At 38.0% G+C, this 22,766-nt stretch overlaps 4 protein-coding genes and 2 non-coding genes across 6 annotated transcripts; all 6 read right to left on the bottom strand.

Annotated features, from left to right (window-relative positions):
- Positions 1 to 25: 25 nt before the first annotated feature.
- On the bottom strand, positions 26 to 4,098 carry LOC18015986 (DNA replication licensing factor MCM3). The gene is made up of 15 exons (XM_006398260.2): positions 3,978 to 4,098; positions 3,792 to 3,892; positions 3,225 to 3,433; positions 3,008 to 3,138; positions 2,687 to 2,925; positions 2,373 to 2,609; positions 2,137 to 2,291; positions 1,819 to 2,027; positions 1,571 to 1,730; positions 1,284 to 1,483; positions 1,132 to 1,191; positions 950 to 1,039; positions 653 to 855; positions 340 to 559; positions 26 to 259 (listed from the first exon to the last, which is right to left on the bottom strand). Exons 1-15 carry the CDS (start codon positions 4,038 to 4,040, stop codon positions 203 to 205), a joined length of 2,334 nt encoding a protein of 777 aa, XP_006398323.1. The 5' UTR covers positions 4,041 to 4,098; the 3' UTR covers positions 26 to 202.
- Positions 4,099 to 4,351: 253 nt separating this feature from the next.
- LOC18015987 (3-oxoacyl-[acyl-carrier-protein] synthase I, chloroplastic) lies at positions 4,352 to 7,140 on the bottom strand. The gene is made up of 7 exons (XM_006398261.2): positions 6,573 to 7,140; positions 5,850 to 6,281; positions 5,437 to 5,610; positions 5,197 to 5,310; positions 5,001 to 5,102; positions 4,817 to 4,883; positions 4,352 to 4,732 (listed from the first exon to the last, which is right to left on the bottom strand). Exons 1-7 carry the CDS (start codon positions 7,023 to 7,025, stop codon positions 4,665 to 4,667), a joined length of 1,410 nt encoding a protein of 469 aa, XP_006398324.1. The 5' UTR covers positions 7,026 to 7,140; the 3' UTR covers positions 4,352 to 4,664.
- A 3,981-nt stretch (positions 7,141 to 11,121) lies between these two features.
- On the bottom strand, positions 11,122 to 11,529 carry LOC18015988. The gene has a single exon (XM_006398262.2). The coding sequence runs from the start codon at positions 11,450 to 11,452 to the stop codon at positions 11,240 to 11,242; it is 213 nt and encodes a 70-aa protein (XP_006398325.1). The 5' UTR covers positions 11,453 to 11,529; the 3' UTR covers positions 11,122 to 11,239.
- A 1,243-nt stretch (positions 11,530 to 12,772) lies between these two features.
- On the bottom strand, positions 12,773 to 13,547 carry LOC18015989 (agamous-like MADS-box protein AGL29). The gene is made up of 2 exons (XM_006398263.1): positions 13,239 to 13,547; positions 12,773 to 12,934 (listed from the first exon to the last, which is right to left on the bottom strand). The coding sequence occupies exons 1-2, from the start codon at positions 13,545 to 13,547 to the stop codon at positions 12,773 to 12,775; spliced, it is 471 nt and encodes a 156-aa protein (XP_006398326.1).
- Positions 13,548 to 15,808: 2,261 nt separating this feature from the next.
- On the bottom strand, positions 15,809 to 15,916 carry LOC112086456. The gene has a single exon (XR_002899534.1). It is a non-coding gene; the product is annotated as a small nucleolar RNA R71 (small nucleolar RNA).
- Positions 15,917 to 18,859: 2,943 nt separating this feature from the next.
- LOC112086452 lies at positions 18,860 to 18,966 on the bottom strand. The gene has a single exon (XR_002899530.1). It is a non-coding gene; the product is annotated as a small nucleolar RNA R71 (small nucleolar RNA).
- Between the last annotated feature and the right edge of the window lie 3,800 nt (positions 18,967 to 22,766).

The raw sequence follows: 22,766 nt of genomic DNA on the forward strand, positions 1-22,766 counted from the left end.
TGTTGTTATCTTTAAACACCACAACTTTTGGAATCAAATGCGGTTCTTACTTCGCTAATAGATGCAAACAAATAACTTAAAAAGTATGATTTTACAAAAAAGATACTTTGGTCTCCAAGAGTTGTTCTTCTCCCACTACACTACTTTGAGTTCTAATATGAGGAAATTACTTCTTTAGGTGCATTTCTCTCATGATGATTAATCAAATGATATGAACTTTTCCATCGCTGATCATCACTTTGTTATCATCTTGCAGTTTCTGCACAAATCCACAATAACGTAAGTAATGAAGAAACTCCATGACCAAATTGAGAAGCTGTTTCTTATTTTGTGATGTACCTCTAATAGCGCCATAATCTCATCTGCAGAGTACCGAGAAGCTCCAACGCCATTGTTGTTGACTACAGTCTCTATCTCTGCAATAGAAATGTCGTCGAGCCTGTTTGTCCTCATGTGCTGTCCAAACACTCGCTCAAACGCTTCAATCCTTGCTGCAGAGACCGTGCCACTAAATTGCTCTACAGGAGGTTCATCTACTTCCATTGGACCTGCTGTTTCACTGAATGAACCAGCAAAGAGAAAAAGAACAATGTATTAGAATTAAGATAGCTGCGATGTGGGTTTACATGAAAATAAAGGTCAAATTAGCTACCTTTCGACATGTGCAGAGACGTTCTCTTGTCCATTATCATTACCCCTGCGTTGTTTGCCTCTGTGACCATTTGGTGTTCGTGCTTGTTCTGATTGTTCCCTTTGACGTTCTTCTTGGTCGCGTTCATCCATCTCTGTCAGTTCTTGATGGTATATTGCAAAGTTCATAAGCTTCAAGGCAGCCTCTGCGTCGGCTTTAGTAACCTTTCAAAATAAATATATCATTTTAAGAGTGAATCTCAGTAGAACTTATTCACGACTACGAGGACAAGGCAGAAGATTTAGGTTTGTTTGTTACCTGTCTGCTCAACTTCATTTTGGCATGTGCCGTGGCAAGACGAATTATTGTTTCTAGCGTTCTGGCTGTTATAGGAAGCGTACCTCCAGTCTGCAGAAATGGAGGTGGTCGTGTCAAATACAAGTTCCTAAGACGAAAACACAACACTCAGTATCCAAGGTTACGTTGTGAGGAATAGTTACCTTCGTATCAGAACCTGCATTTCTGAGATCTGCATATGCTTCTGCAATACGTTCGGATGCCTGAAATTTTTCGATAACGAAAGAGAGATTTTAGTGGAAAATCTTTATCAGATATCAAACACGTAAATCTGCATTTAAGTTCAGTGTCGCACTTCATCAGTGAGCTCTGGCTGAATTCGATGCTTAGCATAGTGAATGTACTTCTTCAAGAACTTAATCGTAAGAGTGTTCTCATTTGTTTGGCTTCTTCTCTTCTTCTTCCCATGCAGCATTCGGTTATACTTAACAAACACTTCACTTTCACCATCTTCCTCTCTTGCGTACGGCAAGCTCCCATCTGGCCCTGCCTCACCTATAATTCACTCAAAAGCCAGATATGTTTCAAGTCAATGATTGTCAAAATGTTTAGTACACCGGAGAAATATGATTTGCAGCCTACCTCTATCGTTTTTGTAACGATGCATGCGCAGGACGTGTTCCGATATCAGGCTGTCAATACCAGCATCCATTTGATCCAAAACAATAAACAGCAGATCAAAACGAGAAAGCAACGAGTCTGGAAGTCCAATGTTCTTTGTTGGAGTCAGTGATCTGTCATACTAAAGGCACAAGAGTAGGATATTAGAATAAGGGATACTTACTAGTCTATAGAGTTAACAGATCAGGATGAGTTCTATGCAAACTTACCGTTCCATATATGGGATTTGCTGCTGCAACGACACTGCATCTAGCATTTAGTGATGCATGAATACCGGCTTTCGCGATTGTTACAGTCTGTTGCTCCATCACTTCGTGTATAGCAACTCGGTCCTGATCGTTCATCTTATCAAACTCGTCAATGCACACGACACCTCTATCAGCGAGGACCATTGCACCAGCTTCTAGTCTTCGTTCCCCTGATAAAAAAAGAGAGTTGATTTTCATGAAACAGCACTTTCACGTTTTTCTAATTTTGATTTGAAGTCTATGGAAATTTTTTTGCAAAAGGCTTATATGTGATTATACCTGTTTCTTGGTCAGACGTCACAGCAGCAGTTAACCCAACACCGGAAGAACCACGGCCTGTAGTTGATATAGCCAATGGTGCAATATTCATTATTGCTCTCAGAAGTTGAGATTTGGCAACAGATGGATCACCAACCATCATCATGTTGATGTCCCTAAAAGCGAAAGTTTGTAAATTTAGCAAAAGTCATACCAGTGAACTGAAGCTGGAATTTTATTTCTAAGTATGGCCTTACCCTCTTAAGTGGGTTCCGTTCTTGAGGTTCTTTTCCATACCGCCGAGCATCAGTAGTATTACTGCTTTCTTTATCCAAGCGTGCCCATAAATAGAAGGTGCCAAGGAACTAGCAAGGAGATCAAATGCATCATCTCTTGCTGCAATCTTCTTAATCTCCTGCAGGTCTTGCGGGGTGTATATAGGTGCATTTGCTTCTTTGTTGAGCAGAGTGATGTTATTGGCTATGAGGATAGTCCTACACAGATAGAGCTCAGTCAAGATTATCGCAGTGAAAAGAACATCTTGAGCTTCAGAGGTAGTAGGAATACGCACCTAAAGACTCCATTTACGCTACCCTTGCTTTTGCCTGGAAGAGCTTTGTAAATGCCGATAATAGCCACTCGGTCTCCTGGCTTGCATGAGTCAACCAAGTCGTCCTCAGCTATGACATCCACGCTTCGTGGAAGCTGACCAGGAGCAGCATTTTCAGGCACTTCTTGAATTGACAAGGTCTGGTGATCTTTGTATTTGCACAGCCCATACTCAGTCACCAATAAGTTGCCGTTATCATCCTAAATATAAAAAAACTCAGTAACAGGTAAATCTTCAAGCAATAAAGGTAGATGAACAAAACATAGAAAAGACATGTGATACCCTTGTGGGATAGACAGACCCAGTGGGCAAACCCGCGTGGGACGTAATGTCTCGATAATCTCGATTGGTAAATTCACCGGTAGATGGGCAAAAATGTACGCTTTTAACAACCTTTGGCCTCACAAGAGAGCCTGAAAAGCAAAACATGCGTCAGAGATTTCAACTCTCTCTCTCTCATCGATTTCACTAAGCAGATGTGTAGAAGGAAAAGGCTTACATTTGGTGACAATGCCCTCAACACAGACCAAAGATCCAATAAACTCAGAGAGAAGGTCTCTAGGTGTGACACGTCGAGAGACAAAATGACCTTCAAACCCAACAAGGACTTGCTCTCCTTCCTTCAAGTATTTTGGGTCGATATTGCGGGTAGCTTCAGTGGCTGCGTCACAAAACGACTGCATATACTCAATTGGATTCTTCAGTATCCTACGCAAACGAAAGCAACAAACTTGAGTCAGGAAACACATAGCACCAAAAAAAAAATCTATTCACTGAGCCATACTATAAAATCTCAAACAGCTCGCTTTTCGAATTACCATCCATTCTTCATATTAGACTTCTCCTATCCCATATTTCTTATTAATTAAAGCAAAACGGGAAAATCCAATGAAATCCCCAAATTCACACCACTGAAATAGCATAAAAAAAACCCTAAAAACTCCAAAAATTGACAAACCCAACGAAATCTACTATCCCTTCTACTAAGAGACGAAATAAGATTATGGAACCGAGTAGAAATTAGAGAATTAAAGCGAAAAAAAAATTCAGAAGCTGAGTGACAAACCTAGAGGCAGTTCCGGGGAAGGAGGTATGGATATCAGCGACATTAACAATGAGACGGCGACGCTTCTGCTGTACCAGCGCCTTGATTTCATCCATGTAGATCTATCAAAACCAAAATCCCAGTTATACCAACAGAAGCTCGATATGTCTCGTGTGTGTGAGAGAGAGAGAGAGTAATAGGACTTACGTTTTCCAGGAACTGGAAAAAATCTCGCTTGTGGCGAAGCCTCGTCTCTTCCGGCACATCCATTTTTTTCTTCCTACGAAATCTCGTCCGTCGTCTTCTTCTTCCTTCAAGTCGGAGTAGCGATTGACAAACAAAATGTAATTTCGATTTCGAGAGGCATAAAGGGTATTGTTATTGGCGGGATATTGTGGGATGATCTGTTCCCTTTTTGGCGGGAAGAGAGAGAGTTATGTTGGGCCGATACATATTGGGCCTTTTTATTACACTACTTCACGAGTTTTCTGGCGGTGGCGTCTACGCGCTAGTTTTTACTATAATTTGGCAGCCCATTAAAAGAGTTTATGATAAATAGTCATAAATACCGAGAAATATTGTAAATGAAAAATCCCCTAATTGGATTTTATTCTGACACTAACACCGTTACTACAAAGATTCTTAGTTCAGTTTATAAATTAGGCAAATATGGAACGAACTAAGATACAAACATTCCTTACAAGAGGGAAGAAGCAAAATCTGAAATCTCAACAGCTCAATAACAATAAGAAACAAAAAGCTGAATGAAACGTAAATGGCCAGAGAAAGAGCTCCAACTTGTGAACCAAGAAGCTGCAAGGACGATGATTGGTGATGGATGATCGATGATGATGATGTAACAGATGGGGCAGAGAATCTAATGGGTCTGAAAAATCAGGGTTTGAAGGCAGAGAAAGCCACCACTGAGTTATGTCCACCGAACCCAAACGAGTTTGAAATGGCTGCAGCAAAAAAAAAATAGACATTATTATCAGAGAAACAGTCGTCGGTTTAACCCAATGACAAGAAGGCGAGTCGTCACTTACCAACGTTAACCTCGTGCTGCTTCTTCTCATTAGCGACGGTGTCAAAGTCCACGGCTGGTTCTGGGTTCTACAATAAGAAACACAAAGTGTAAAGAGTCTAAGAGAAAGCACAAGTCCAAATCTTGCAACATTTATCTCGACTTTGTGAATGATTTTGTTTTAGGAAAAGAGAGATTATGCTTACAAATTGGTTGATTGAAGGATGAAGCCATCCAGTGTTGATAGCCTTCACGGTGGCGATGGCCTCAAGACCTCCAGCTGCACCGAGGCAGTGACCAATCATAGACTGTAACATGCATTCACAAGATTGTCATCATAGGAAATGCAAAGCAAATTCAAGAAACAGAGGAGGACAAAATAGCGGAGTGTTGGGGACGAACCTTGGTTGCATTGATTTTGATCCCTGAAGTGCTCTTGAATACCTTTTTAATGGCATTAATCTCAGCAAGATCACCGGCAAGAGTGGAAGTTGCATGCGCATTGATGTAATTTACCTGAAAAAAAGTTCAGACAATCACAAGCTATGGATATAGGTAGGAAATATGACAGGTAACGAAATGGAAACCCTTTGTCACAAACAGCCACAAAACATTAGAAACATGAAAAGTTTGTGTTTTTACCTCCTCGGGTGATACACCGGCATCTTGAAGGCAGCTCTCAATGCATGTAGACACACCAAGCCCATCAGCTCTTGGATCAGTCATATGATGAGCATCACAGTTAACAGCACCTCCAAGATATTCTGCTACAATTGGAGCACCACGTTTCATCGCATGTTCCAAGCTTTCCATCACCTATTAGGGCTAGAATTAAATTAACACAATCGTTGAACTTGCGGAAACAACGTGTCACATGTATGACCCAATCTCATGAACCAACTTCGTACAATTCAAGAGCAAGGACACTTCCCGAGCTAGTCAACTATGGGAACACAAGTTTCTACAAAAGGAGTAAGAGTCCTCGGCTAAAGACAGCAGTGTATCAAACCCATCAGTTTAATAAGACCAAAACAGTAAGAGTTTATGAAACATACCAGAACACCAGCTCCTTCACCCATGACAAAGCCATCTCTCTGTTTATCCCATGGCCTTGAAGCGGTTTGAGGGTCATCATTTCTCTGTGACAAAGCCCTGCAAGCAACAAAACCTCCCAACCCAATGGGAATAATGGCAGCCTCGGTTCCACCAGCAATCATCATATCAGCTTCACCACGACGAATGTGGTTCGCAGCAGCGTAAAAGCAGTAGTTGGAGGTTGCACAAGCGGTTGAGATCGAGTAGTTTGGACCCATAAGACCAAGATCAATCGCCAATAAAGCAGAACCCATGTTTGTAATGGCATAAGGAATAAAAAATGGAGATATTCTCCTGTGGCCTTTCTCAATCAGAGCTTGAACACCGTCTGAAAATACAGTCAAACCACCCATACCAGTCCCAACTAGTACTCCAGCTTTCTGCTTATCAATCTACAAGATAACCCAAACCAGTAATGTAAACAACAAAGAAGAGTAACGTAATCAACTCATGAGAAACTTAATTAATCCCTTCAAATAGGTTTCAAGCTTCTGTTTAAAGACAGTTGGACAAAAAAATTGAAATTTAAGCTATATATGTGCTTAATCGATCGAAATTCATCAATTTTCAGTCCAAAACCAAGATTGATTTATTGGTACAAGGAGAAAGCAGAAATCTTAAACTGAATTAACTTCAAATCAATCGAAATTGATCAATCTAAGGTAGTGAGAATGAGAATGTACCGTGTTAAGCTTATCGCCACCAAGATTGGCACTCTCAAGAGCCTTCTTCCCAGCGACAATGCAGTACTTCAAGCAATCGTCAAGCCTACGCTCATTCTTCCCATCGATGTAACCTTCGGAGCTAAACCCACGGATCTGGCCACCGAATCGAGTCGGGAACTTGGAGGCGTCGAATCGATCAATCAAGCTGATTCCACTCTCACCGGAAAGCAATTTCTCGTAGTAAGCATCGACATCGTTCCCAAACACAGAAACGAGACCCATACCGGTAATCACAACACGTTTCTTCGGATCCGTCTCGCGTTTGGGAGCGGAAACAGCGGCTGATGCGGAAATGAACGAGCGTCTCCTCGTGGGTCTCGCATTGGTAATCTGATGCGACTGTCGATTCGAAGGCCTTAGAAGTGGATTCGGAGGAGAAGCACGAAGAGACGAAGATTGAAGAGCTTGCATGGCGGATCCAAAGAGATAGAGAGCGAGAGCGAAAGCGAAAGCGAAGGAGAGGCGATAAGTACGATGTTGTGAAAATGGTGTGTGTGAATGTGTGCGTTTGCGAAAAGAGCCTGAGTTCGTCAGATTTCACGAGCTCTCTCTCTCTCTGTCGATTATAAAAACGCCGAAAAATTCAGAGGAGAGTAACTTTTTTTTTTTTAATTCAAGTCCCTTAATATTTACAACTGTTTTGGTTTTAGCCTTTTAGTTATATTATCTTACAATTTGGTCTTCAGGAGGTGTTATAATCTTCTGAATTAAATGGGATATGACTGATTATCATTTATGGTCTGTCTTTTCTTGCGAATACACTTGTTCATCTTTCAAAATCAAATCTTTTAGGTATAGGAACTGTTGGGGATATGATTTTAGAAGTCCTATCTAATTAGTAATACTGGAAACGATGTTTGAAAGAATATAGACTACAATGATAATAATACACCAACTAAACTTTTAATGTTAAGACACTTTTTTCATATTTAGAATATAATACATCATTATAATTTAACGATTCTTTACCGCGCATCTATTTTACAAAAACAAAAACAAACAAAAAAAACAAAAATTGCAATGTAAAATTTTTAATGCATTAGTTCAATTTTGTTTAGGTTCGGTTTTTTAGCTTTTTGGATTTTAGAGACTTCTTTAGAAATTTTTATCTACTACTTATAAAACTAATCTAAGTATAGTTTTGATTTTTGTTTAAGTTTGATTCTTAATCAAATACTTTAATTCTGAAAATAGTTCAAGTTGCTGTTCTTTTTCTAGTTTAGTTTTTAATTGGACTTTCTCTATTTTTGGATTTCCTATGTGGCTTTGGTTATCCAACTCAGAAATAACGTAGCCACTTGGCTTAATTTACAAAAGCCCTTAAATGTTTACACTGCTCGCTTTGTAGCCTCGTAGTTCTTTTCTCTCAAGATTTAGCCTCCTGTAAAATACATTTCAAAATTGAGCATGAACTTTACAAAAAATATAGACTCTTTTGATTTTAAAAGATATTGTTAGTTTTTAAGTTGAAAACATATTACCGGAAAACAAATACTCGAGACATAATTTAATAGAGATGGGTAAGGTAGGTGAACCGAACCGATACTCACGTGTTGATCTTAAAATAGCCAAGCCAATGAAAGTTGTAAGTAGAAAGCTGGTATAAGTTGTTCACCACCTAAGTTCTGTTCATCTTTATTAAACTCTTAACTTCTCTAAAGTCTTCTCAAAGAGTAACACTTTATGCTACTTGTTTGAATGTTAATGTGGTACACTCGTCACCATTCATAACAAGCTGGTTTAGGTTTCGATTATTTCAAAATATTTTGGCGATGTGTAAACTATAAACGTTGAAGTTCAAACACAAACATCAAATGCAAACTAAAGAATAACATTCTATTTGACTTTTACATTTACAAATAACAACAAAATTTTGGTTAAAACTTGTAGGGAAAAATTGAGAGTTTGTTTGGAAAATTGTATGCTAGTCGTAAATGTCAATTTAAAAGTAAAGAATGGATGGCTTGTTGCGATTGTTATGCATTAGTCGCTAAAAAATAACCACCTAGCGATTATTTGTAACGCCTTGATCAACACTGCTTATGGATCACACACTCATACCCATTCCATGGTTTTCAAAAAAAAAAATTTTATCTGCCGATATGATATCCCATAAAGCTCAAATGACATTGATTTAACGTAAGAGCAAGAATGGGAAATATCTTTATAAGTTCAAAAGAAGAGCGAGTTTATTGGTCGACAGTACTGAGGATCAAACTGTTGCTTGGAATACATAAATAGATCGTTTAATTAGCGAACTACAAAGAGATATTTGAGTTTGTAGATTAAGCGAGTTACGAAGAAAATGAGTAAATCGAATGTGTTAAAGTAGTGAACTTAGAGCATTTATTTCAGATTATCGGTCCCGTATTAAATGAAGTAACATGTGTAATTATAATAAAATCGATTAAATAATTTTGGGCAGATTAAATTGTACGGTCGGTCTGATAGATCAGACCGATCGCCTTTCTTGATGTTGTGGGGGAGATCTATCCTTCTTGCATGTGGCTAGTACGGTCAAGCTCTTCACGTTTATCAGGTCTTTGAAGATCACTAGACTTTATTAGGATTGTCGGGCTTTACTAGACTTAATTGGCCGATTTTGACATGAGCTGAATCCTAAAGAGGACTGTGCACAGTTCACCTCCAACAGACATGTCAAATGGCCATAATAATTAATATTATCATTTTTGGAATATCCTTATAATATGATACTGGAAATCACATTAATGTAATCTTGAACAATGTTTTTCATATATTACGTACTATACCCAAATACTAGAAAACAAAAGTTCGAAGTAAATCAACTAAATACTTGTTATCGTGTTTTGCAATGACATGATCACACTACTTTCATCAATTGATCGACGACATTTAGTTCTAAAACCATCGTTTGAACATTACTTTTCATGATTTGATGTTGTAATTTTTAGAAATTTTAGTGATGTATGTGAAAAAAAAAAAATTAAAAGTTTTATTTGACTCCTAACATCGCCTAAAATATAATCGGTTTTTCAAATTTTCTATTTTACAAAACTCCACAGTTAAACGTAGTTAAACGTATTTGTGTTGAGAGTAAAAAAACAACTTTTTAAATGATTTGCAAAATCAGTTGACTAGTCTTTCTAATTTTCCAAAAAAAAACATATCAATCATCAGAAGAAAACGAAACCTACATACCCTCAAAGAGTTGTTAAGTTTAGCGTTTTTTGGTTTCAAATTTGTAAAGATATGTTATTAACGAAATAAAAAACATAAATATAAAAGTAGCATTTAACATGTGAAATCAAATGTAAAATTCGTGTTTAAACACTGTCGAACTCAAATGACAGAAAAAAAAAGGGTTAAAATTTAGACTAAAATTGACAGAGAACCTTGGGCATATATAGGAGACCAGGAAATATTTTAGTCTTCGAGATCATTTACAGATATAGACGTTCTAGAGACTAATACAACACTACGTTGACTTTATTGGCAGATTCAACATCCGTTTGTATCAGTCAATTCAACATTACATCGACTCTCAATTTGTATAAAATAAACAGCTGGAAACAAAAAGAGACGTGTGACCCTTTCTATGTACGTAGATACAATACAACTACGTACAACTGTTGAAGAATCTGAGATTCGATTTGGCTCGAATCCAAATAGAATAATCAGACTATATATAGCGTAATACGATATTACCAATACAGTCTATAGCTAGTTCGAACTTTCATATAAATTTCCGATTGTAAGAACTAGATTTCAGTGTTTGAAACTATATAGTATAGTCTCCAATACTCTGTGTATAATTAAAATTTAAAACTTGTAAATTTGTATAAATCTTTTTAATTTTTTGCTTTTCTAAATGATTATCTTTTGCGGAAGGGTGCCCAGTGCACCAAAGCTGGCTTCACATGCATAGCGTTCGACTCCATCCACACCTTATGTGGGCCTGTTTAAAAATGTCAATCTGCGATGTTCCTTTTTGTTTTGTTTATAACACTCACATATGAAAACTCTTAGCATTTGATTATATACCACGTGAAGATGGTGAAATCGAAATATCTAAAAACCAATTCTAGATACTGGGGGAGGCCATAGGCCGAAGGAGCAGAACTCTCACGCTTCATCAAACAAGCAAAGACAGTGATATTTCACCTAAAATGATGGAATCAGCTCAAACACGATTAAGCAAAACTAAAATGGAACAAAAGAAGCACATTGACAAAACGCTAATACAGATCAGCTGATTAAAAACCATGATCATTTATGTATCAAAACGCAATTACACAGTCAACAATAGTTATCTCATCCGAAAAATCACGTATATCGAATATTAATTTAATCTCAAATACACACCCTATGTAACCAACTTTTGCTTAATGTGAAATGCAAGATATATTTTCAATAATTTATAAGTAATGACATAGCTTTTACCCATAATTCTGTTAATATCATGATGATAATTTGCAGATTGAAGTCATTAGTTACACTAACAGGGACGAATTCATAAAAGAAGAAATGAAGAAGAAATTTTCGTATTGAATTGAAAGAATAAAAGTCAAATTTTACATTTAAACTAATAATAAAAAAATACAGAGTTGATCGCAAGGAAAAAAAAAAAAAAAAAACTAAAGGTGTTAGAATCTGCAACCGCAGCAAAGAAAGAAGAAAGCAAGCTTAGAGACCAAAACCATTGCTTCGATGATAGACATGAATCTGAATTTCAAAGTTTCGAAAAAAGACATCTTCAGATTCAATCTCTTCCACTTTAGCCCTCCAAGTCCCAGAAATTTCAATCTCGTCCTTTCCTTCCTCGTCTTAAACAACGAAAAACTCCCTTTTCCTATCATCTCCTAATTTTGTTTTGAGATCCTTTGGGAACCGAATTGTGCAGAGGAAATAATTAGGGTTTATGTTTTGTTTCTGGTTTGTTGTTATAAAGTCTTCGCAGACGAACAGAGTTTTATACAAACAGAATTCGTGGGTATTTTGGTAATTACGAGTCGTAAATTAGAAGCGCGTTTCAATATTCCAAATTCCACTGATCAACGTAGGTGTCCTGACGTGAGAGCACTCTGTTTCTTTTCCAAAGAATTTTCGTAGATGTGTCGTTATCTATCTTTTTCTATATATAGTTTTATAAATACATAGTTTAAAACGTCAAGTGATTATCCTCTTTCTTAGGGATGTACAAGTTTTTTTATATTATTTTGTCAGTAGCTAATTCACAAACTTCATCCCAAGCGACTGACCAAAGATTATAAGCCTCACGGCCATCACCTAAGTTCTCTATTTCGCTGAAGCATTTTTGAGGTAATTTGAAATAAACCAAGCACCAATGATTTGCAAAGCTTGCAACAACCCAATTGATTAGTTGCAAAAGTTCAATAAAAATAGGGTTTTGTGAGTACAATGAATGAATCTGCTTCTGATTTTATCTACCAAAAGAGCATAGTCATGTGTAAGTGTAACCATTTTGTTTTGGGTCAACATGAACTACCTCTTTTTATAAGAAAATATAGTCCAAAATGTGTTTAACCATTTTTTATATATATATATTTAGTATACTAGACAAGACTAACGACGAGGCAAAAGCACTACACACAAACAAAACATTCAAAAAAAGATTTGTAATGATACTAGGGTCTCTAAATGATACTAGGGTCTCTAAAACATTCAAAAAAATGATACTAGACACAAACAAAAAAAGATTAGTCTCCTACACATTACAATAATGATACTAGGGTCTCTAAATGATACCATGTAAAATAAAATATTAAATCTAGGATACCTTTAGAATTCTACATATATAATGATTTGTATATTACATATATCAGAAACTATATAAAATGTATAGATATGAAATTGTCTCGATTCTAATCTCGTCCACATAACACAGGAAAACTGTTGAAAGGTGTCACATAACAAAATTACAAATTTAACTCAACCGTACGTTCATGGAACATTATGGCAAATATCAATGCAAACAATCACATATTTTGAAAATTATTAAAGGAAAATTTTAATTTCATTATGAAAATTCAAAATTAAAAAAGACAACAAGATTTGACCCAAAAAAAAGACAACAAGATAAATGATATGACTACTGTATGTCCTCCTTCATTTTCTTATTTGTATGTCCTCCTTCATTTTCTTATTTCTTGAGAGCTTCAATAGGCCAATGAAGCCTCCATTTCCATACGTTTTTGGTTCACGGTTTTTCGAAGAGTTTCGAGCTTTTCTTTGAAGGCAATTAACTCTTCTAATGATGAATTTTCAATCTCTTTCATATTGTTCTTCTGAAGTGTCTCCTCAAACCTCTTCTTCAAAACCTATAATTTATGTAAAAAAATATAATGTTTTGTGGACAAAAACAAAAAAAAATAGATAAAAGATGTAAAGATCAATAGGTTCCACCCCTCCAACTATAGTTTTTCCATGACTTGACAATAGATAAGCGATAAATGCGGGTTAGTTTTGGTCGAAGATTTCAATATCAAGATATATTGCTAAACTGTATTAAACAAGTTGGTTTTTTTTTAAAGGTTGTAAATGTTGTTTTCGTTTGTGAAAATTCATCATATTTTAACAAAGTAAATAAATGATATAACAAATATTAAAAATGTGACAATTTACCTTCTCACGTTGTTTCTCTGCTTCCAATTTTTTCATAACACCAACAAGCTTGGCCTGAAGTTTGAGAATCCTAGCTTTCTTCAACGAGGCCGAAGATCGCCCTGATTTTCTTGAATAAGAGTTGAAGCCAGGACTTCTGAACAGGTATTGTCTTCCAGCAGGAGAGTTGATGAAGACAGCCACTTCGACATCGTGTAGCCTTGCAAGTGCATTGGCCTTATTGAATATACCTGCTCGACATTTGGAGATAATCATTCGTCTTGTGAGGCTCTTTTCAATGTAGTTTATCTTAATCTTTCTAAACCCCATTTCTTATGATTAGATCTCTCTTTTTGTTTTGTTATTGTTGTTGTTACTACTCTACTACATTATATAGATGGACAGGGTCAAGTAGGTTAAATGCAATAATGTATGTTTTAACTATTGTTCTTACAAAATATTTGAAATTTACCATTTTTACGTATTTTTAATTATCACGAATGAATTTGCCATTTTTCCCATAAATTATTGTCAAGATATGTTATTTAAACAATATTTATGAAAAAATTTAGTCAACATAATTGTTTTGTTTTAGACAGCTAATACTTTGGGAGCAAAAAACACCAAACTTTTAGAAAATATTAATTATTTACAGTTTGAATAATATACGTGTTGTATGTTTATTGGTTTTTTTGATATGTTTAAATTTTTCCTATGTAGATAGATTTTTGCTCTTTAAATAAAAATTAATGCGTGTCGAACATACAAATAAATCAAAATATATCAATATTTTATTTTAATTAACATAATTGTTTTATTTTAGATAGCTAATACTTTAAAACCAAAAATCATCAAAACTTTACAAAGTATTACCAGTAATTTTTTTTAAACTTATCTTCAAATTAATTATTGTTTGAATAATATTCTTGTTGTATTATTATTGGTTTTTTTGATATATTTAGATTTTTCCTATGTAGATATACAGATTTCTTATCTTTAAATGAAAATTTCCACGCGTCAACGAACAAATTATGTGTTCTTCTCCATATTTCTGTGTTTTATCGGCATCTATGTCTGAGTAGTTCTCCAGTTAGGTTTTTAGGGTTTCAAGGGATTCACATGAATCATTAAATTGGATTTCTTAGATTAGGGAATCACATAGAGTTCTTCATCTATTGTTGAGTTTAAGGTTTAGACTAGATTGATCACCTAGTTTATGATCTTAGGATTAATCTAAACATGAAAGTGATATAGATTTCCTGACAGAACTTAGATGAGCAAATCATCCTTAGCCAACGAAAGCTGATGCTAAGGTGGTTTGTGAACTTATCAAACCAGAACTTTAATGCATGTCTAGAACTTTAAGGTCAAACGACAGTTTAGACACTTAGGTTATTAGACATAGTAGTTAGTTCCACGACAGTGGGTTAGCTAGACGTTTATGTTTGAGTTCGAGAACGGTCCTTAATTCATTCCCTATTCGATAATCTGTTTATTGAGTATTGATTTCCTGCGAATTACCCGAAGACCTAGCGTTTTTCTCATTTGAATCTACATCTCATTACTTTGTTTTTCTTAGTTTCTAGAAGTCTTAAACCACAAAACAACCTGTCATTAGGCTTCGCTTTACTTTCTTTCTGCATTCTCGTAGTGTATACTTGGTTCTTGTGGATTTCGATACCTAAAATACTATTTTGATTGCTGTGCTCTTGCAGTAGATTTTAGGATTATTCTGAAGTGTTTCAATAATTGGCGCCATTGCCGGGGACCAAATGAGTGCCTACGAGTCTTGGACGAAAGTTCAGACTAATTTTTTCTTTTTCTTTTGCTAATTTGTTTTATTTTTGTTTTTTAGTGTTTCAGGTTTCTGACCAGAAGCCACGATTCTGAAAATCTGTTGGATTTGAACAACGAGGAGCTAGCACAACTAGAACGTGAGAGCAGACGAAGAAGGAGAAACATGGCTCAAAATCAAGATGATCTTAATCTCCAGGGCCTGTTCGATGATGATGGGAACCCCATAAACCCTCCTCCTCCTGCTCGTGATGATCTCATTGATCCAAATGCTGCTGATGATCCTGCAGCACGAGCTGCAGCTGAAGCTCAGAGGCAAACTGAGGCTCAGAGATAAGCTGAAGCTCAGAAGCAAGCCACAGCTGCTGCAGCTGGACATGTGCAACTTGGGGACAATGTTAACAGGAAGGAAAAATTCTGGAGGAACCAGAGGCAACCTCCGCGCATACCTATTGGGGCAATTGATTCTCGTTCTACCAGGATAAGTCACCAATTCATCCACCACCTATTCAGAGACAGAACTTTGAGATCAAACCTCAAATCATCGCTTTTGTGGAAAGGCAAAAGTTCTATGGGAAGGCTTCAGAAAATCCCATGGATCACATTGAGAGATTTGAAGAGATACTACGAGTTCAAATAGAGTCCCTGCAGACTATCTGAAGTGCAAACTCTTCTCTTTCTCTTTGACCGATCGAGCAGCTAGATGGCTGAAATCAGTTGAACCTGGTTCTTTGACTTCTTGGAAAGCAATCAGGTCATCTTTCTTGGATCAGTTCTACACCAAGGCTAAGACAGCATCACTCAGAATTAAGATCACTCAAATTTCAACAGAATGGTGGTGAGTCTTTCAATGAAGTTTGGGAGAGATTCAAAGAGTATCTCATAGAATGTCCTCATCAAGGTTACTCAGATGAGCAGGTGCTGAACATCTTCTATGATGGAGTAGACTGGGAGGCAAAGAATAGTCTGAATGCTGCTAGAAATGGTAACTTCATGACAAAGACTAAGGAGGAGGCATTGAGCTTATTGAGAATCTCTCTGTTAGTTCCAGCCAGCGCAATCCTGAGTATGACAGATCGAGACGCATCAAGAGCATTGAGTCTAGGAAGATAGACGAGCTGACTTACCAAGTCAGCAGCATAGCCTTGTTACTGAAGGAAAATCAAAAAGCTGTCACCTTTTGTGACAATGCTGGCGATGAGAGGTTGAATCAGGAATTTGCTGAAGATGAATCAGAAAGACATCATGCTGAGGTGAACTACGTGCAGAACCAAGAATATTTCAATAGAGGATTCAACCAGAATTACAGAAATCATCCCATCCTGTCCTACCGAAATCCCATTGTTGAAAATCCTCAAGATCAAGTCTACCCACAATAAGCAGGTGCGCAAAATCAGGGTCTGCAGTTTCAGCAGACACCATTCGTGCAAAACCAAGGTGTCATCATTTTCTCTAAGGGATTTTAAAGCCAGACAAACATGCAGAATCAGGGACAGCACAACTTTCAGAATCAGAACGGCTCTAATCTAGCTACACAAGAGTCTAAACTTGAAGTGATGATGCAGCAAGTCATGATTAATTATCAGACGACTACAAAGGAGATCCATAAGGTAGATGGGATGTATCGTGATCTCAGCAATAAAATTGAGAATATCGATAACAAATATGAGTTCCTTTCCACTCAGGTGAAGAAGCTTGACACACAGGTAGCACAGATTGCATATGCTATTAGAAGACAACCTGGAAATCTTCCTGGAAAGCCAGAGATAAATCCAAGAGGGCATTGCAACGCTGTAATGGTTTACGATAAGATGATGACAACACCTGAGTTGATAGATGAGGAAGGGGCACATGATGTTGTGGTAAAAAAAGAGTGCACTCCTGTCAGGCCACGAGTATATGTCCCTAAGGTCCCATATCCTAAAACCCCCAAACATCTTCCATTACTGCAGAGAAGCTGAGTGATTTTGAGAAGATGGTTGATGAGTGGAGATTTTGACTCATTCTAACATGTGTTTACTGATCTTTTTAGAGTCTTTTGAGTCTTTGTCAAGTCGTTTCAGGTAACTAGGAGGCTTAAGGCGACGGTTTGGAGCAGCTGGGGCTTTTGGTGCAAAAAAGAGCTGAAGCTGAGCAAAAGAGGCTAATTTACACGAAGTTGGATCATTCTTGGTCGGGACCCGATTTCACCCTTTCGTGGAGCACCTGCTCCAACCGCCTGGAGAGAAATAAGGAAATCGACTTTTATCTAATTTTAGGAGGAGAAAGAGAATAAAAAGTACACAGCCGCCTGTGTTTTATTATCACGTTTTCCTACAGACTTTTTACGCTTTCTTTTTACAATTTCCTGAACCATAGAGTTTTTACTTGTAAGCTTTTGGGAGAAGAAATCTGCTACACTTTGAAAAGAATTCTGAACCCTATTATCTCTTCTGCAATTTTAATCCATGAATTTCTTTTCATCTGTTGCTGTGTTTCTTTTCTCCATGTCTGAGTAGATCTCTTAGCTAGATTAAAGCGTTCAAAGGATTTCATGAGTTAAAGGATTAGATGCAAATAGGGTTTGATATCTTTCGCCTTCACCATTGTCAGACTTAATGCTTAGGTTGAATTGATCACTCAATCTGCAATTTTAGGTTATTCTATTCATCAAAAGTGTAATAGGTTGCTAGAATAAATATTGGTGAGCGATTTGTCCTTAGCCAACGACAGTTGAAGTTAAGGCAAATCGTGAACAGATCAAACCTGCTAGCTAATGCTTGTATGAAATTTTCTAGGTTCAAACGACAGTTTAGGATTTAGGTTGTTAGACAAAGTTATCGAGATCACGACAGTGGATCGATAAGCTTTTCTGTTTGAGTTCGAGACTTGCATTACACTTGTGCCCTGAATAGTCATCTGGTTCTTATCTCTGAAATTCTTGTGAATTGCTTTGGTCTAGTGCTTGTTTTAATTTGAATTTAAATCGTTGTTTGCCATTCTGTTTACTTTTTAGTTTTCGCAACAAACCATCTTTCATCTTAGCTTTAATTCAATCCTCGCAAAGTCATAGAGTAACACTGGTCCTCTGGATTCTGAATCCTTGATATTACAACTACATCACTGTTCTATTGCAGTAGAAACTAGGAGTACTTCCAGTGTGAATCAAATTTTGGCGCCGTTGTGACGGGGACCAATTCGTTACCTTTGATTTTTGGTTTGAAATTCAGACTAAGACTTTACTAATTTTTTTCTCTTGTTCTCTTGTTTGCGTGTGTTTCAGGTGTATGTCAAACATATCCACAAGGAGCAACTGCACCGATCTTGTTTCTTTGTCGAACACCGAGCTAGCAAGAGTCGAGCGAGAAAACAGACGTCAAAGGCCTATTCAAGCCAACGGGGGCGATCAAGGCAACAATGACAACATGGCTGTCGAGCTGCAACAGCTTCGACAGCAATTGGAGCAGCTGCAAAAGGCGCAGCAAGACAGGGAGCAGCCACAACCTGCTATTGGAGACAAGGACAGTCCGCATGCTTACTATCACAATAGGGCTGCGATTGCTCCTCCAACCATTCAGAGGCAAAACTTTGAGATCAAACCTCAGCTGATCTCATTGGTGAAGCAGCACCTTTTTCATGGGCTTCCTGCTGAGATTCCGATGGATCACATCGAGAATTTTGAGGAGATTTGCAGCACGACTGGATCAAATGGGATACCAGCCGATTTTTTGAAGTGCAAGCTTTTTACATTCTCACTTGCATACAAAGCTTTGCGCTGGCTGAAGTCATTACCACCTGGGTCATTGACTACATGGAAAGAGTTCAGATCAGCATTTTTGGACCATTTCTACGCTAAGGCCAAAACTGCAGCTCTGAAGAACAAGATCTCGTCATTTAAACAGCAACCTGGTGAAGCTTTTTGCGAAGCTTGGGAAAGGTACAAGGAGTACCGAAGAGAGTGCCCTCACCATGGGTTCTCTGATGAGCAGATTCTGTCAACCTTTTATGATGGTGTCAACTGGGATTACAGGAATGCTTTGAATGCAGCTAGCAATGGCGATTTCATGACTAAGTCCAAAGAGGCTGCTTATTTGATTGAGAACTTAGCTGCAAGCTCCAGCAACAAATCCCAAGACTATGACAAGTCTAGCAAAACAGTTCATAGTGTGGATTTGAGCAAGATCGATGAGCTTACAGCAAAGGTGAATCTGCTGTTGAGAGAGTACCAGAGATCTGTGCATTTTGCTGATGAGGTTGGTGATGCACCTCTTGCTCGAGAGTTTGTAGATGCAGAGAATGATGATCAAATGGAGGTGAACTTCGTAAATGGACAAGGGTATGTGCAGAATCGCAGCTTCAACAACTTCAGAAACCACCCGAATTTATCTTACAGAAGCAACAATGTTGAGAACCCTCAGGATCAGGTCTATCCGCAGCAAGGAGTGCAGAATCAGTCAGTATTTCAGAAGAACTTCTCCAGCAACTTCCAAGGAAAGCAGTTCATCACCAATCAGAATCGGTTTCAAGGTGGAAATCAGCAGAAGTTGCCTTTCACAAGTCTCCAGCCTTCTTCGAGTTCCTCAAATAACTCGCAGGATGAGCTGAAAAACTTGATGCAACAGCTGCTGGTTAATCAGCAAAAGTCTTCCATGGAGATGAATGTCAAAATGGACACCATGTACAATGACTTGAATGGCAAGTATGAAGCAGTGTGGACTCATGTGAAGAAGCTGGATGTTCTGGTAGCTCAGACTGTAGAAGCTGTGAAGAGATCACCTGGAACTCTCCCTGGAAAAGGTGAAAACCCCAGGAATGAGTTTGTGAATGCTATTGAGCTGAGAAGTGGGAAGACTCTACATGCTGCACCAACAAGCTCTGTCTCAGAAAAGAGGAAGGAAAAGGACGTGGAGCACCTGCTCCAAGAAGAGGAACCAGCTCATGACGTAAAAAAGATGAAGGAGCACTCTTCCCCCATCGGAGCACCTGCTCCAAAATCGGGAGCACCTGCTCCAGATGTAGATTTGACGATGGAGCACCCTGAGTCAACGAGGGAGCACCTGCTCCAGCCACCTGCTCCAGCAAACATTCCTGCAAGAGTTTACACGCCTAAGGTACCTTACCCAGTTCCTACAAAGAAGTCTCGCAAGGACTTAGAGGAGGCAAAGTGCAGGAAGATGCTGAAGGATTTGACTGTAAAACTCCCTCTAGCTGATGATGTTCAGATGATACCAGCCCTTAAAAGATACATGAAGGGGTTAGTGTCTGGGAAAGCTGTTGAGGAAGAGAATGTCATGATGGTTTCGAAGGAGTGCAGTGTTGTGCTTCAGAAAAAAGTGTTGAAGAAGAGAAGTGATCCAGGAAGGTTTGTTCTCTCAGTCAGGATTGGGAATGTGCTGTTTGCAAGGTCTCTATGCGATCTGGGTTCAAGTGTGAATCTGATGCCTTATTCTGTAGCCAAGCGATTGGGTTACACCAGATTCAAACCGACGAAAATCTCACTGGTGTTCGCTGATAGATCAACCAAATTCCAAAGACTAAGGAGGAGGCATTGAGCTTATTGAGAATCTCTCTGTTAGTTCCAGCCAGCGCAATCCTGAGTATGACAGATCGAGACGCATCAATAGCATTGAGTCTAGGAAGATAGACGAGCTGACTAACCAAGTCAGCAGCATAGCCTTGTTACTGAAGGAAAATCAAAAAGCTGTCAACTTTTGTGACAATGCTGGCGATGAGAGGTTGAATCAGAAATTTGCTGAAGATGATTCAGAAAGACATCATGCTGAGGTGAACTACGTGCAGAACCAAGGATATTTCAATAGAGGATTCAACCAGAATTACAGAAATCATCCTATTCTGTCCTACCGAAATCCCATTGTTGAAAATCCTCAAGATCAAGTCTACCCACAATAAGCAGGTGCGCAAAATCAGGGTCTGCAGTTTCAGCAGAAACCATTCGTGCAAAACCAAGGTGTCATCATTTTCTCTAAGGGATTTTAGGGCCAGTCAAAAATGCAGAATCAGGGACAGCACAACTTTCAGAATCAGAACGGCTCTAATCTAGCTACACAAGAGTCTAAACTTGAAGTGATGATGCAGCAAGTCATGATTAATTAGCAGACGACTGCAAAGGAGATCCATAAGGTAGATGGGATGTATCGTGATCTCAGCAATAAAATTAAGAATATCGATAACAAATATGAGTTCCTTTCCACTCAGGTGAAGAAGCTTGACACACAGGTAGCACAGATTGCATATGCTATTAGAAGACAACCTGGAAATCTTCCTGGAAAGCCAGAGATAAATCCAAGAGGGCATTGCAACGCTGTAATGGTTTACGATAAGATGGTGACAACACCTGAGTTGATAGATGAGGAAGGGGCACATGATGTTGTGGTAAAAAAGGAGTGCACTCCTGTCAGGCCACAAGTATATGTCCCTAAGGTCCCATATCCTAAAACCCCCAAACATCTCAGGAATTTCATTACTGCAGAGAAGCTGAGTGATTTTGAGAAGATGGTTGATGAATGGAGATTTTGACTCATTCTAACTTGTGTTTACTGATCTTTTTAAAGTCTTTTGAGTCTTTGTCAAGTCGTTTCAGGTAACTAGGAGGCTTAAGGCGACGGTTTGGAGCAGCTGGGGCTTTTGGTGCAAAAAGGAGCTGAAGCTGAGCAAAAGAGGCTAATTTACACGAAGTTGGATCATTCTTGGTCGGGACCCGATTTCACCCTTTCGTGGAGCACCTGCTCCAACCGCCTGGAGAGAAATAAGGAAATCGACTTTTACCTAATTTTAGGAGGAGAAAGAGAATAAAAAGTTCACAGCCGCCTGTGTTTTATTATCACATTTTTCTACAGACTTTTTACGCTTTCTTTTTACAATTTCCTGAACCATAGAGTTTTTACTTGTAAGCTTTTGGGAGAAGAAATCTGCTACACTTTGAGAAGAATTGTGAACCCTATTATCTCTTCTGCAATTTTAATCCATGAATTTCTTTTCATCTGTTGCCGTGTTTCTTTTCTCCATGTCTGAGTAGATCTCTTAGCTAGATTAAAGCGTTCAAAGGATTTCATGAGTTAAAGGATTAGATGCAAATAGGGCTTGATATCTTTCATCTTCACCATTGTCAGACTTAATGCTTAGGTTGAATTGATCACTCAATCTGCGATTTTAGGTTAATCTATTCATCAAAAGTGTAATAGGTTGCTAGAATAAGCATTGGTGAGCGATTTTTTCTTAGCCAACGACAGTTGAAGTTAAGGCAAATCGTGAACAGATCAAACCTGCTAGCTAATGCTTGTCTGCAATTTTCTAGGTTCAAACGACAGTTTAGGATTTAGGTTGTTAGACAAAGTTATCGAGATCACGATAGTGGATCGATAAGCTTTTCTGTTTGAGTTCGAGACTTGCATTACACTTGTGCCCTGAATAGTCATCTGGTTCTTATCTCTGAAATTCCTGCGAATTGATTTGGTCTAGTGCTTGTTTTAATTTGAATTTAAATCGTTGTTTGCCATTCTGTTTACTTTTTAGTTTTCGCAACCAACCATCTTTCGTCTTAGCTTTAATTCAATCCTCGCAAAATCATAGAGTAACACTGGTCCTCTGGATTCTGAATCCTTTATATTACAACTACATCACTGTTCTATTGCAGTAGAAACTAGGAGTACTTCCAGTGTGAATCAATGGTGAGGAGAATTCCCCATGAGATGTCATTTGAAGAAGCATGGGAAAACAGGCCTTTGTATGATTTCTTTGAGAATTGCAGAGAAACTC

This window comes from Eutrema salsugineum, unplaced genomic scaffold (genome assembly GCF_000478725.1).
Source record: "Eutrema salsugineum unplaced genomic scaffold, Eutsalg1_0 scaffold_20, whole genome shotgun sequence".
In the NCBI taxonomy this organism is placed as follows: domain Eukaryota; kingdom Viridiplantae; phylum Streptophyta; class Magnoliopsida; order Brassicales; family Brassicaceae; genus Eutrema; species Eutrema salsugineum.

What these genes read in the sequence shown, in the direction of transcription:
- LOC18015988 (XM_006398262.2), bottom strand. Translation starts at nt 11,452, where the DNA reads ATGATAGGAAAAGGGAGTTTTTCGTTGTTTAAGACGAGGAAGGAAAGG.
- LOC18015989 (XM_006398263.1), bottom strand. Translation starts at nt 13,547, where the DNA reads ATGGGGTTTAGAAAGATTAAGATAAACTACATTGAAAAGAGCCTCACA. An exon ending in CAGAGAAACAACGTGAGAAG is followed by an intron (nt 12,935 to 13,238) that starts GTAAATTGTCAC and finishes CATAAATTATAG; the next exon opens with GTTTTGAAGAAGAGGTTTGA.
- LOC18015987 (XM_006398261.2), bottom strand. Translation starts at nt 7,025, where the DNA reads ATGCAAGCTCTTCAATCTTCGTCTCTTCGTGCTTCTCCTCCGAATCCA. An exon ending in GTGAAGGAGCTGGTGTTCTG is followed by an intron (nt 5,611 to 5,849) that starts GTATGTTTCATA and finishes TAGCCCTAATAG; the next exon opens with GTGATGGAAAGCTTGGAACA. An exon ending in ATCCTTCAATCAACCAATTT is followed by an intron (nt 4,884 to 5,000) that starts GTAAGCATAATC and finishes TTCTTATTGTAG; the next exon opens with AACCCAGAACCAGCCGTGGA.
- LOC18015986 (XM_006398260.2), bottom strand. Translation starts at nt 4,040, where the DNA reads ATGGATGTGCCGGAAGAGACGAGGCTTCGCCACAAGCGAGATTTTTTC. An exon ending in AACGGAACCCACTTAAGAGG is followed by an intron (nt 2,292 to 2,372) that starts GTAAGGCCATAC and finishes TTTCGCTTTTAG; the next exon opens with GGACATCAACATGATGATGG. An exon ending in AAATGAAGTTGAGCAGACAG is followed by an intron (nt 856 to 949) that starts GTAACAAACAAA and finishes TTATTTTGAAAG; the next exon opens with GTTACTAAAGCCGACGCAGA.